This window comes from Parambassis ranga, chromosome 18 (genome assembly GCF_900634625.1).
Source record: "Parambassis ranga chromosome 18, fParRan2.1, whole genome shotgun sequence".
Classification (NCBI taxonomy): domain Eukaryota; kingdom Metazoa; phylum Chordata; class Actinopteri; family Ambassidae; genus Parambassis; species Parambassis ranga.
In genome coordinates this window covers 1,607,501-1,622,271 of record NC_041038.1, presented here as the reverse complement: position 1 = coordinate 1,622,271, position 14,771 = coordinate 1,607,501, and the positions used below count along the sequence as shown (strand labels likewise).

At 41.0% G+C, this 14,771-nt stretch overlaps 1 protein-coding gene across 8 annotated transcripts in view; it reads right to left on the bottom strand.

Annotated features, from left to right (window-relative positions):
* pde5ab (phosphodiesterase 5A, cGMP-specific, b) overlaps nucleotides 1-14,771 on the bottom strand; it is a 65,924-nt gene that overhangs the window by 37,599 nt on the left and 13,554 nt on the right. For 2 of the 8 annotated variants that reach the window (XM_028429505.1, XM_028429506.1), the window contains exons 1-3: nucleotides 5,796-5,950; nucleotides 1,649-2,171; nucleotides 815-988 (exon numbers count right to left, since the gene is read on the bottom strand). In XM_028429505.1, coding sequence (XP_028285306.1) covers nucleotides 815-988; nucleotides 1,649-2,171; nucleotides 5,796-5,908 — 810 coding nt within the window. In that variant the 5' untranslated portion in view covers nucleotides 5,909-5,950. Of the gene's footprint in view, nucleotides 1-814; nucleotides 989-1,648; nucleotides 2,172-4,200; nucleotides 4,482-5,756; nucleotides 5,951-11,279; nucleotides 11,394-14,771 lie in introns of those variants that run through there. The other 6 variants (XM_028429507.1, XM_028429508.1, XM_028429509.1 and 3 more) reach the window with 4 other exon arrangements.

Here is a 14,771-nt window from a genome sequence, read left to right as displayed (position 1 = left end):
TGTCACGAGAGAATAATTCCCGATGACGTCACTAACTAAATTAGTTGTCCATGCATTTTGCCCTCGAATATTACTTGAGTACTCGAGTAGTCGTTGCAGCGCTAAATAGCAATGCCTTAAATAAGGCTACATTAAAGGGAATGTTCACACCAAAATCATATTTTGATTTATTCACTGTGCCCTGGAGTGCTATGTATCTATCTAGATTGGTTTTGTGTGAGCTGCAGAGGTTTAGATATATGCGCCGAAGGGATTTCTGCCTTCAGCTTGTGAGCATCTCTTTTATTCAGAAATACACAAAAACAAATGCAAAACTGACCGATTGCATTAAAAACTATATTTGTGTTAAATAAAAGGACAGAGCCGGTGCATAGTTACTGTTCCCGGCTGTTGGGTGTCAAATAGTTGCAGCCCCTTACTGAACACTGCAGTATGTTGCATTGTGTTGGTGACAGATGTTGAAGTCACACCGGTTTGGTCATTGATTTAAAAGAAACAGAAACCCAATCGATCAGCAGCTCATTGCATTGAAACTGTCAGGGGTTAAACTGTCATCAGATACTCTGCAACTACTAAATGAAAGAGAATAATAAGGAGCATGTGTGTGTCTGTGCGTGTGTGTGGTGAAGATGAACCCTCCAGAGGAGCGCTTTGACCTGCTTGCCCTTCTTTGGTTCCTCTCCTATCCACTTAAGTCTCTGCCCTGTCAGCAAGAACCATCAATGTACCCAAAGAAAACACAGCCTGTGTTCACACACACACACACACAGTAGACCATAGTATTCAAGCCGGAAACATTAAAAAAAAGCGTTACCTCATAAGCGTTTTTTATATTGAGCGGCTGTCCCGTGGCAGCGACATGTCCCACAATGCCCTTGTTCCACTCCAGGCGAATACAGCTACTGGATGATTCCTCCAGCGTTGATCCCTCAGCCACATCGAATAGTCGGCTGACTAAGAACTTTCTGTTGGAGCTGTCTTCGCCCACCTGAGGCCACAGGAAGCAAAGATTAAGCTCATATAGAAGCTGCTTGTTACTGTAAAAACACAATATCCTTACTAGAACATAGAGTGCAACAATGATGCTAAGGTTGAGTTAGATGCCAACATCAGGATCTTGACCTGTTTCTTAAACAGAACTGCTTTAATACCTAATAATTGTGCTAGCTATCAGTTCTGTTGGGCCAGAATTGAACAAAGATACAAGCAAGCAAGTAGCTCCACTGAGCAGAAATGAATGAATGCAGCTGAAAATTTAGCAGGATACCTTAGCAAGCCTGCAACAAGTAATAATAGACTGTAGAGAACTGCATCTCTTGTCCCACACAATTTACATCATCAACATGGCCAACAAGGTTTTTAAACTAAGTACTGAACATTATGCTCTGTTTACCTGCTGCCAGCAGAACAAAACAACACATAACATTGACTTATATTAAAATTACAAACTAAAAAGCTTTTTTTTTATTTTGTCTGTCAGTTGTGTATTTTGGTTTGTTTATTAAGCACAAAATGACTAAAACACAGCAAATAGAAGTGTGACTACTAAAACTATAACTACTAGAGCTGTTAGTATTCTTGCTTACTGTGCAAAAAAGTGCATTTAATAATGGCTCTGATGCAAACAGACAGGTTTTTCCATTCCTACCAGAAACAGTGAGTATCGGTCTGCAGCGATCAGCTCGTTGATGTGGAGGAAGATCTTATGGCAGAGTGCTGTCACATCCAGATGACTAGACACGTCCTTCACCAGCTCCAGCAGTCTGGCACAGCGGTCACCCCCACTGCTGCTGCTACCACCGCCTCCGTTATTACCAGCGACACCACCCTCACCCATCACTGAGCCCCGCAGAGGGACAGTTTCACGGTCAGCGTCACTCAGAAATGTCAGAGAGCCCTCAGAGTCTTTAACCACAATGGGTCTGAGCGGCCTGTCAAATTCAGACGCTGAGATTTTGCGAGTCGGGGTGCCAGGGGCCGGGCTGGGGACTGTGGCCGGAGAGGGGGAGCGGTTGTCCAAGAGGGTGAGGGCAGGCGGGAGGATGGTGGAGGTAGAGGTGGGGCAGAGATCTGTGGAGGACTGGTGGGCCCGCTGCTGTGAAGGATTTTCTTTGGAGCAGGATGGCTGGATGGTATGGACACGCTCAGCAAACCAGGCATTCACCATCTCCCTGTGAAACAGAAAATGAATCAGTCTCCTTAAATAACAGCCACTCTGAGGAGGTGTAGCAACCATTTGACCCATGTCAACATTCCTCAGAATCCTGCACACTTACCCTTGACCTGTGCCACTATTACTATTAGAAGTACACTTAACGTTTCCTATTGAAACAATAGGAAACTTGTAGACTACAGTTAGAGCTGGGTTGCAAATCAACCCCCCAAAATCCTGCAAGAAGAAATCTGTTCTAAACCAAAACAGAGACTGACGTCAATCAGTGACTGTCTGCTAATAATGAATGATAATTTATGTTACAATTAGACATGAAAAGACAAGGAAAAAATGGCACATGAAGAGGTATGTCACAGAAAAATGTTTTCTTTTAAAGGTAAAAAAGCACAGGAAGGAAAAAATGCCAATCCCCTTAGACTCCCATGTTAAAATGTCATACTTCTCTATCTATGGACAGACCACTTTGAGTTAAAGTGTGAGGCTCCTAATGCCTTAGCTCCACTTTTATACTCTCTTCACCAGTATTTAATGTTTAGGTGGACTATGACGCTGCTAACATAGTTAGGGTGGAAGCATCCCACAATGACAAAACAAAATGCAGGCAGACTTCAGGCTAGCATGCCAAGAATCTTTAGCACACAAATCCACCAATCAGGGAATTCAGTTGCAGTAAGCAGCTTTGTTTAAGTATTTCCCTGCATAATAGAAATTTTATTTTTTAGAGGTTCTTTTTCAGAACCGTGTCTGCTTTGAATGCAATGCAGTGGATGAAGTGGTCTAAATATCATGGCCACTCACTCCTGGTCTTGTAAACAGAGATCTCTATTCACTTTTCAGTCTTTCCTTCATATGCCAGTCTGAGACTTATTTTTTTATTCCCAATTATGTTACTGACAGTGGTGCCAATTAACCTCATTAGTCGTGTGATGTCCACCAACTTTCGTTTAAAACATGTTGGTAGCTTCAAATTTAAAATAAGCACATTTTCAGTTATCACTTTGACATCATTTTCAATTTAAAAAATGTTTTTGTTATTAACATAAAATGTAGATAAAGCAAACTTTTAAATGATAACAACAAAGCAACATTTTTAATATGATTATGTAACACCAATGCTGTGTGAAGGCCTGTGTGAGGGTCATAACCCCTTGTTGTGTCTAATGTGGACATTTACTGGAACACATCTAATGTGTGTCAACAGTAAATTGGATGTGATTATGGAGAATCTCTCTAATCAGCCGACACATTGTCTAATGAACACACACACACACAGACGGACACTGGAACATCATCAAGGTTATGTGACTCAGTCTGTCAATATGTGTCCACCTGAGCAAAAGGCAAAAACCTATAGAGGAACTCATGTCAGACCACAATGTGTGTGTGGAGCTGACCCTAATGTATCCATGGGAGGCGTGGCTTTTGAATCAATACCTCTCAACCAGATCGGCTGATGTGTGCGATCCTCTTCCAACAAGCCAAATAAGGTTAAAAAAAAAAATATGTCCTGTGTTTTTTATCGAAAGTAGGATGGAGATGGGTTGGGGAAAAGTGGGTGTTTTAAGTGGATAAATGGATCTGAAAGGGGTTGTCACTAAAACAGACTTTAAGTGTCCTGATGAAAAAACAGATATACGTGCAGAGAAAAAAAAGCCTTATATAGCAGTAGCTCTGAAGAATGGCTGATATGAAGTGTGGCTTTGCATTAGAAAATAAATGGTTAATTTGTCCCTGAGTCGTGCTCTCTGAGGTCTGAAATGCTTTCATTTATGAGGAAGGCTTGCATAATTATCAACAACACTGTGAATTAAACAGTTGCTGTAAAAGTTAATGATTTAACAACTCTCAGAGCTTACTGACTGTGAAGTGAAATAATGGATCACCACAGAGCCACCTGAGCAAGACGGGTGGGATTGATGACCGCTGCTACATCTACTGATCTACAAGTGAATAAAAACAAACTAACATAAGGGAATAAATTGCATCCTGATTGGCTGAAAACTCTTGCATTCACTATCCCACTTTACCTTGACGCCTTCCTGATAAAGTAGGAGTGCGTGAACTCCAAGTGGTCGTCCAGCCACGCTTCCATTCTCTCGTTTTCCGAGGAACAGCGGTCCTCCATGGCGCAGATGCGACAATAGAGTCTCTCCCCCCGCTGCGCGCTCCGATTACCGTCTACATCTGTACGCGCAAGACCCGGTACCGATGCGTGTGCACGGAGAAAGAGAGAGAGAGAGACGGAGAGAGAGAGGCAGAGAGTGAGAGGAAGAGAAGGAAGCTCAAATGGAGAGCTCCTTGCGGTCGGTGGGTCGGTGCGCGCGGATCATAAAGCGGTGACTGTGCGCTTCCTAGTTGGTGAAGCGACTACGGAGAGAGCGAGAGAGAGAGAGCCAGACGGAGAGAGAGAGAGGCTAATGATACTACAACCAAGCTAGATCAATATCAATAGAAGCCTAATCGATAATGAAATACGTACAACTTATTGTTCGATATAACAGGTTTATATATATATATATATATATATGTATGTATATATGTATGTATATATATGTATCTGCCTAACAGAAATCGTTGTCAATCGTTACATATTGTTCCTCTATTGATAATTCATTTGTTTGCTGGAGCAGGTAACAGTGCCACTGTCATCACACAATCCCACAAACTTTTGCCATAGTCCTTTGTTACATGGCCCTAGGCGACGTTATATTTACTTTTAGTGGTTAAAATTATTGTGGCACCGAGGTAGCAAGTAATAGATAAACCTATTTTGTTTTAATAATCTAAATAAAGTTTAATACCACCATTAGGTTTACAAAACTGTTCTCGTTTCATTGTGAATTTGTTTTTGTATGTGTAACCATTGCTTAAATAAATGAGGTAATTGTTTGTTTGAAATAGTTTTGGAGTATGGAGTTGAATAGGTGTTTACCAACCTGATAAAATCACTCCTGGAACAAAAAACTGTTTTGGTCTTTCCATTCATAGGCATAAGGGGGAAATACCTTGCTTGCATGGCTGCTTGCAGTGACTGGTGTGTTCTGAGTCAGATCACAGGCTTCTTGCTAAACACAACAGCCTCATAAATCTATACTCATATCAATAAAAAGCCAAATAGCAATAAGTTCAGTCTGCTGTCAGATAATTCTACATAACTTAACTACAGTGATTTATTGAACAATAAAACAAGTGTTGTTAGTCAGTGTTTTACTTCAGCAAACAAATCAGACATTTACTAACAGTGCAATAAATGATGTGTGTGTGCGTCTGTGTGTCAGTTCTGGTTTATAAAGTTATGACAGCGCTTGACTTTTAGATCCTGGGTAGGCAAATTACAAAAAGATGGAGGATAGAGAAACGGGAAGAGCTTATAAACTTGTGTTGCCAAAATGACAATACTCAAACCGATCTTTCTTTAGAAAACTTACAGTAAAACGGTCAATAAAGTTTGTTGTCTTTATTCATTCTTTAGACCACCATCATTCTTCATCAGACCTAATAGCTGAAAGGTCACTAAAAGGTCACTGAATTCCCCAAGCAAAAGCTACTAAAAACAGCATGTTAGGTGTAAAAACATTACTACCTTTGACCGAGAATGCATCAAATGTGCTGTCGTCCTCACCAGGAAACGTATAGAAGTGGATACATTTTGAAGGTGACTGAAACAACCAGTGTTCTCCCCTCCGTGGCTGTGTGAGAGTTAGGTCCATTAGTTGGGACAATGCTTGTCTCCATCGTAGCGACAAAGACTGTGTTAATACTATGAGAACAAATATTCCTGAAGACCTGCCTCCAGAGGGGGACCGTAAGCCTATAGTATATATATCTTTCTTCACAGGTCACAGGTCAACTATTAACAAAGTGCAGGGAAATGCGCTAGGAAGGGTTAGAGGCATGCTTGCCTGTGGTTGAAAAGTAACACTTCCACCTACTCGGCAATCAAGTTGTTCCTAGAACATTTCTTCTGGTCTTCTAATAAAATACTGCAATACATCAAAGGCTTTCTGTGAAAGTATTTCAAAGTGTTTCTTGATACTGTTTATGACTCATAGTTATAAAGAAATCATCAGGAAAATTTCCATGAACTGGAGCTAAACATTTCTGGAAATATCAAACTTTTATGCTTCTCTGCTAATCCGCTGTAAGCCAGGGGCGGGGTTTCTGTGCCACTGTGTTTTTATTTTACTCCTTGTACTTCGGACAGTGATGAGTAAGTGGATCATGGCTGGAGCTGATAGTTGTCAAACAACTTTAACTACAGTAAAGTCAGAAACATGTTGGAGGAGAAGGTGTCTAGGCTGAATTTAACTGCTAAAAGGCATAGATGACAATATACAAATATTTTTAGATGCCAAATTTAAAAATGATCTAATCACGTCAGCAGCTGCAGCACATATATAACTATGGATGAAGCATCCCAGACGTCAATTCATAAACTGTCACCATGTAGCAGCATCTCAGTCGGCCTAAACAGCACTAAAGTGGACCTGAGGTGGGCAGCCAGTCTTGGAAGCAGGAGCTTGCTCCGCGAGTTGGCACATACCTGTCACTCAAAGCAGTCACGCCCATAATTATGTGTAATTATAAGACCATAATGTTACTCTGGTGTGCCAAATGGTTCGGAAAATCATTCTTAGAGAGTTTGAAAAGAGAACCTTTCAAAAAAAAAAAAAACATTTATTCAAAAAAATGTTTGCCCCCTTTGTGGCAATTTTTATTTAATGTTTGTGTAACTGGGTCTTGTGTCTTGTAACACTTTTAACAACCTGATGCACAAGTTTCTACCCTGAAAAACTACCTCCAGGAGCAAAGTTACTGACAACTGAAAACTAGTTTGAAAATGTTTTGCTCTATTTAAAAGTGGGAAATATTTAAAGAGAAAATTACATTTTCATGGGGGGCTAATAATTCTGCCTCTAGTTGTACAATGAATACAGAAAGCAGCACCCGAGTACTGTGTCAGCAATAAGATGTTGACACAAATGGTAAATATTAGTCAGAAATGTGTAAAAATGTTGTTTTGCATATAAAAATTACTTCAAAGATAATTACTATTTGCACAAATTCAATTAAACTGTGAGAATTCTATTTGTTTTGACATTCCTTAGTACTAGTTCAAAATCAACTCTCCACAGTAACCCGTAGCAGTAAGCATCTTTTTAATTATGATGTGTATCGCATAGCTGGAGGACCTAAGAATTTTATTGACAAAGACTAATGGCTTTCAGCTGCATCTGCACTCTGCACGCTGTTCTGGTCTCTAGTATCCTCCCAGCTGGACACTTGGCTACCGCTGCTGGTGTCACCTTACCAGCAGATGGTGGTTGGTTGTCCCGAGGGGAATCCACTCCAGCCACCCCCCCTCTTCAAGCTTCCCACCATCACCGCCACCACCACCCCAGCAGCACAAACAAGCCAATCAGTGACAACAAAGCCTCCTGTCAGTCTAATGGCGAGCTGGTAAACATGGGGAACAGCAGCAGCTTCTTCCTGGTGTTTGCTGCTCATGTCCTGGCTTTAGATTTAGATAAATCTAACACTTCTAAAAGCAACTTACACTAAATTGATTGATACAAACAATATAGACTCATATTCATCAAACCATGCTAACAAACCAAAGGATGCTAACACGTTCACAAAAACAATGCTAGCATGATACAGCTCATCTTTACCTGGAAAAGGACAGTAGAGGTTGATTTTTGAAACAGATTAGACTACATCATCAAACCTCACAAAGAACGTTGCACTGTGAATAGCTACAACATACAAACACTGCAGTAAAGCACCTTCACTGCCCGGCTACTGTCCACCTTCACCTTGCACCTTTTTTTCCTCTTGCTTGCCGCTAAGCAGTTAAGCGTGACTTCCTTGTCTTCCTCTGCTTCTCCCACCTTCTTCTCATTTTTTGATATGTTTGGTTGTGCCTCCTAAAGCTGCAAATAAGAAACTGCTGGTGAAGGATAATCGAAAATTTATCATGATCATAATTCCAGTCAATCACAGAAGTTAAAGGTAGGGTAGGAGATTTCATTCTGATACACTTTTAGTTAAATTAGTGTAACTTCTCTTTACAATCTGACAGCAACCGATTAGTTAGGCAGTTTTGCTTTAAAACGAAGAATATTAATCATCTGTGGAAGCTATAAAACACTAAAAACGCCCCTGTGCGGAGAGTTGGCTGGTTGGCTGCTGTCTTCCTGCTCTGCGCGAACCAGAGAGGTACGTGCATGATGGCTGAAGTCACAGACCGCAGCTCGTCTTCAGGTAATGTGCGTCCATGTGATTGGGAGGCGTGGCTTTGGGGTGAGCTCCGAGAGAAAGGGGCGTGTGTTTACTTTCAAAATCTGGCTGACTCTCACTGAGTTTTCAAAATTTCCTACCCTACATTTAACATCAAATCGATGTTGGACTTTGTAGCATCCTCTGGACCCCTCCTTAATGTCTCATCAGTCATGACACATTTAACTGCATGTAATCACTTCATTGCTGGTTGTTGGGAGTTGTACCCAGCAAAGGATGTGACATTTGTGGACAACTGGCAAAGTTTCTTGGTAAAACCTGGGCTGATTAGGCAGAGACAGCGTCCTTCTTTTCTTTCCTTCTGTCCTATCAAGCTTTTCTTCTCCTCCTCTTTACATGGCTTACCATCAGGAGGAGTGGTCCCACAACATAAGTCTAGCTTACATTTTCTTCTTGTTAAATGTGAGTTTTCGCTGTCTCTTCAACTGCTTGCTCAGGGCATATTAGAGATAATGTGGATTAGAGGAGATACTATACAAATAAAACTTCATACGGTCAAATAAATACAGGGCTGTTCAGTTAGATTTGGGCATTTAAATACATGGGTTAGGTTTAGGTTAAGATCATAGTTTGACAATTTTGTGTGGCAAAATTCTCTCTCTGTGACCTTTGGCACAAAGGTACAATGACCTGAAAATATAGACCTCATTTTACACTCTCCCTGTGCAAAATGACCCTTTTATTTTGGGACATGAAGCAGTAGATGGTGGTGCATGTGGGAGACAAATAGCTCCATATATATAGAGCGGAATAGTACTCTGTACATTTCATGTATCTGTTCTTACAACTGCAGTGCTGCACACATCAACAGTGACTACCCTCAGGCTTTCTGACACCTGAACTTCTTTTTTAAGTATCTCAGAGCCAAGCTGGTCACAACATGTCAGTATCACTCAGTTGTCTCTAAGTGTGGGTCTCTAAAAAGGGTAGATAGAGCAAAAACTATGGTAAAACAGAGCTGTCATAGCCAACCTGCAAACTGACAAAAAATAGAACAGCGGCAGACATTGTGCCTGTAGGCGCTCCACAAAAAGCAGCAACGTAAAGCAAAAAATATTTCACTTCACACTTTTTTTCTCTTTGTGCATCCCCTGTGGTCACATCAGACCTGATATAATTGAATGGCTCTGTGTGTATATGTGTGTGAGAAAGTTCATGTGGGGGTTGAATATTGTCTAGACGCATGTCTGTGCACTATAGTAAAATGGAAACGTTGTTTTCACACCAGTGTATCTCACTCAGATAAACTGCCTCAAGACAAAAAAAACATGAGATACTAAAGGTTAAGACGCACAATACACAGGAAACAGCGCACAAAATGTACGGTTAGCTCAGTCTCAGGGTCACAGTAACACGCTGACCAAAATAAATCAAATAAATTTTCATTAACAGTGCTACATTAATAATTAATGTATGTGGTAACTAATCAATCAAGCCAGCAGTGCCAGCAGTGTCTTTCTCTCACTAAGAACACAGCTGTCTTGTCTCACATCAAAATATTGTTTGATTGATTCCCAGCGCTTAAATTATATTGATATCAAGATCAAGTTCCTACACTGAAAAGAGTAGCAAATTAATTAATAATAAAACATGTTCTATTTCATATAGGCTTTGCCCTTTAAGGCTATCGCTAGTGGGTTTATTCCTTTGCGCGCATGCGCAGCGATGAACCCACTAACTATATATACTCATACAATCTGGGGTTCCAATACGTAACCAACATTGTTTAGCCTTTAGCTTATCACCAGCCAGCAAATCCAAATAATGTGATCGACACATTGTGATTGCCATTTTGGCATGAAACATACACATACATCCAGCTACACACCTAGTGCGCTCAAATTCAGGTCCCATGTGGAGCACTTGTTTTTAAGTTGCTGGTAGTGTTCTATGCTTTAGTTGCTGTGTGATTAGGTTTGAGTATTCTGGGTTACATTACACCCTTTTACATGAAAGCTCCATTTTCAAATTTTTCAAATCCACAACAGCCCTCTGAAAACAGTGATCTTAATCATTGAGCTTTTATTCAGAAATTATTGGTGCAGTTCACTTATCTGATTATATGACTGCTCTAACAGCTTGAGCTTGGTGAGCATGCTGTGATTATAAATCACAGAAAGCATGTGCAGAAGCAAAACAGCAACGATAACAAAGTGTGATCCAGTGAAACTGTCCTTCACAGAGGCCTCTCTACAAGCAAAAATCTCAGAGGTTTTTTCATTGTCCCGCAAGAGATGTTGAAGATAAAAGATGTCTGAAGCCGTCACACCCTCATCAAACAACACACAGTGAAAGCTCTACTGGAGGACACAGCCAGGTCACCGCTGTAAACTACTCACTCTGAGCTTCTTTCAGATATACAAGCAATTGCCATATAAAGTCCCTGCGTAGGGCCACACATCCACACAGAGAAAAACACAGTGTGTTTTCTGCTTTTCTCACTGCAACAAATTATTTGTCAAACTTGGTGCAGTAGGCCCATTACTATAAAGCATGCAGGGACAGTATACTGTATATAAATACACATAAGTAAGTTTCTTAAATAATAAATTATCATATCAATTGAGGACACATGCACATTCAAGGGTTATGTCATGCAACGAGATACAATATATGCAATCAGATGCAAACATGCACACACGCACTCACACACACACACACTGCAGAAATAAACAGTGGGCATATTTCTGATCGTTCTTTGCTCCGTCCATGGACTTTGCCCTGCAGGCCTCTTTGTCTGGAGCCGCTCTGTAAACAACTCTGAAACATGAAGGAAGGAAATAAAAACCGGACAAGGCCATCATACCTGAACAAGACCCAGCTCCCAGCCTGCCATCACTGCGTGCATGCATGCTGATGCTGTCAAAGCAAAAACCTTCTGATGTGGCTGAAGGGTTCCATGTTCTCTCTCTGTGAGGTGATGAAAACATTTTGAATCTTTTTTGGACTGATGCTGTAAACTCTGCAGGAAAAATACAGCATGGGTTGGCTCTGCCAGGGGCCCGACGCCTCAGAAATATTCAGCTGAGGAGATAAAAGCCTTCTTTTCAACATCACCTCAGATCCTTAAAACAGGGACGTTTGAGAGCAGAGCTGTGTTTAATGACTTCCCTTCATCCAGCTAATGTTTGAGGAAACACAGACATGTGTCTGCACAGTGTCAGTGCAAAGAGGGGACAACAGAAATATATTTCACAAGAGGAGAGCGACACAGGGCTCAAAATGGAACACGTTTTTCTGAGAAATTGTTGAAAGCATACATAAAAACTGACATAATCTGTCCTGACTTCAGCAACACAATTTGTAGGGGTCCAGGCCTGAAGACAAAAATGTAATCCCCTAAATGGCTGAAAGAAGAGAATATTTGTACAAAAAACTATAAATCATGGTCCCGCTTAGACTCTGCAGTTTGAGAGAGCAGAGCAAAAATAGATGGAAATTATAATGACAACAAAAGAGGATTCAAATTGTTCCTAGAATATCTTTGATTTATAAAAATAGAAGATTACTGACAGCTCGAACTACTTTATGGTGCTTTCTATGCTGTCTATTAGGCCAATGCATGCTGGGTAACCTTCAGCCCCGGAGGACATGTGACAAATTAGCTGCCTCTTAACTGGCAAGCATATATTGTCTTTTATTTGCAACCAAGCGGCAACCAGCGATGCTCAGTGGCACACTCGTCTGTCATCCGGCAGCGTAATGGATGCCCTGATAGGACAGATGGACAGCACGTACTTGATGACACGGACAGTTTGACTCAGGTAACCAGGTCAGCAGAGCGCTCTGCTGTCAGCAGTCAGGATGATCAGAAGCTTCTCCAAGTTGAGATCTACAAGCTTCTATGTAAATAAGGCTACTCTCAGGACCACAGAGACACAAAGAGGCTGTGGCAGGCCTCCGCCTCCATCAAATGACCCACTTTAACTTGCCTTTCGTCCAATTTGCACCACTGAGGACGCCACTGCACTACATTTGAGCATCTTAAAAAAAAGAATATATATTATATATTCATATATATTTATAATCCCCCAGCATCTGCTCAACAAACTGGGCCTGGGAACGCCTCTGTGGAATTATACTGGACTTTCTAATGGGCAGTATGTTGTTACAGTGATATGATGTTACCGTTCTCATTTATTAGCTTTTTTGTTTTTATTGTGAACCAGCGTCACCTCCTTGCACTGCCAAGATGATGGCAACAGCTGAAGCCTACACACTGAGCTTCAAAACATCTGCTGAGAGATCTATAGGCGATGGTATATAAGGTTCACCCATCTATATTTGCAGTCCACACATCCAGTCCCAAGAAGCTGTTACTTACTAATCCAATCAATGCACACATACTGTACGTCCTTTAAATGGCAAGAATTTTTTGCATCCAATCACAAACTGCAATCAAGATTTGATGTGTGACTAATGCCACAAGAGGACAATTAGACAACAAAGAACTAGCCCTTCCCCTAAGTCTGGCTTAACAACAGAGGATTTGCAAAACTTAACAGATTAAATATGTAAAACAAAAGACATGGGAAAGATTTCAACTCATTTTTAACATCATTTTTACATCACAATTAAATAAACGCAAGATCTCGAAGATCTTGATCAATCCTGCACAAGACCTTGTAAAGGCATTTATTGTATATTGTTGCCATCTTTCCACAAGTCTGTCTTCCGTTTCTATGTTCCATTTGGTCCCTGTTGTGTTACATCAAGTTAGTGACTTTTTCCAGAACACTTGAAAATAATCGTTCAAACAAGCCTTGAATCACTCTAGTTACCCAGTTGTTTTGGGCGCCCACACCCAAAACTGCCTCTAGCATGTGTGCCAGGCTAACAAAAATTGACCATGACATTAGAAAATGCACACCCCGTTGGCTCAGTATAACGATACTTTGTGCAAAGTAAGCATTCTCTGTGTATGTGTATGGCTTTTTCCCCACTTAACTGACTGAGGGAACATCTTGCCGTGAACTTTTGAGTGATGCTGTGATTGATTGCCTCTCCACTCCCACAGAGGATAAATGGTGCATGATGACAGGCACCCGGCTGAAACATTATCATCCATTTGCATGGCCTCTTAGCTTTTTGATGAGCATTATGCAAATGAGTTCAGTGTATTGATGAGAAGCTATTTGTCATCTCTGGGGTGCATCGCTACCAGATAATTTTGTAAGATTAACATGTGTCTCAGTATTGCGTCTAATAGAAGGTAATGTTGCAATCCTTTTGGAGATGGAGTTGTCAAATGTCAACTGCAGGAGAGGCCTCATTTCCCACACTTTCAGGTATGGAAGAGAAAAACCATGTGAGAGAACCCACAGCACACTGCAGGGGCAATTAAAAAAAAAGATTAAATTAAAAGTTCCAGCTGGAAAGAAAGTGTGCGTCACCTTGATGTAAAAGCCCTGCACAGGGGAACACATGCGGCACTTTTAATTACTGTAAAGTAGTAAAAAAGGGTCAGCATGTTCCCGGAGTGGAGACAAACATCTTTGGTCATCTCGGATGGAACCTTGGACAGGTCCAAACTGCTGAGGCAGCTGGACTTTTCTGACCTCAAACAAAGCTGGTTGGAACAAACTGTCGAAAAGAATTGTTTGCCAAAAAATCTAACACATTCCCTTTGGATTTGTGGACAGAAATGATACCTATCTACTACAAATATGTGCAGCCACAATGCTGTCCTTCCTCTCATGTGTCTCTCAGAGGACTTGGGCTCTCTGCTTCACGCCTGGGAATGCTTTTAGTTCCTTCTTCATCTATCTTGCATAAAAGATGCTTGTCCTGATCTCAATTACCATCCAGATTTATGGCAGTTTCCACAGTCATAATGGCTCCCATAACTCAGCAAAGATAGCCTTACAGTAGATGTTCCCATCTGGATCACATTTATCAGTTCTTGAGGTAATGTGTAGATTTTTCTTTGTTGCTTATGGCATTGTTTGTCACTGACCTCATTCTGAACTTTTTTTAGCGGAAAATGTCATTCTGATTCTTTTTCTAATTTGGCAGCAGGATATGATGGTTTGTTTTCTCAGGATAATGTAACAGTGTACCATGTAACATCCTAAGAAAAAGACCCATAATTCAACTTGGCAGTTGGGGTAATTAGAATGAGTATGTACTGGATGTATGCCACCGCATGTCGCTAAGCTTGTACTGTTGTTTTTCACAAGCACGTGCTGACTTGGTGCATAGAGCACTAAGAGAAAGGGTTGATTGCTAACGCTAACAGATTCCTATTGAACCTTTCATCTCTGCCTAGACATTATTAGCAAGTAAAGCTCATTTCTGT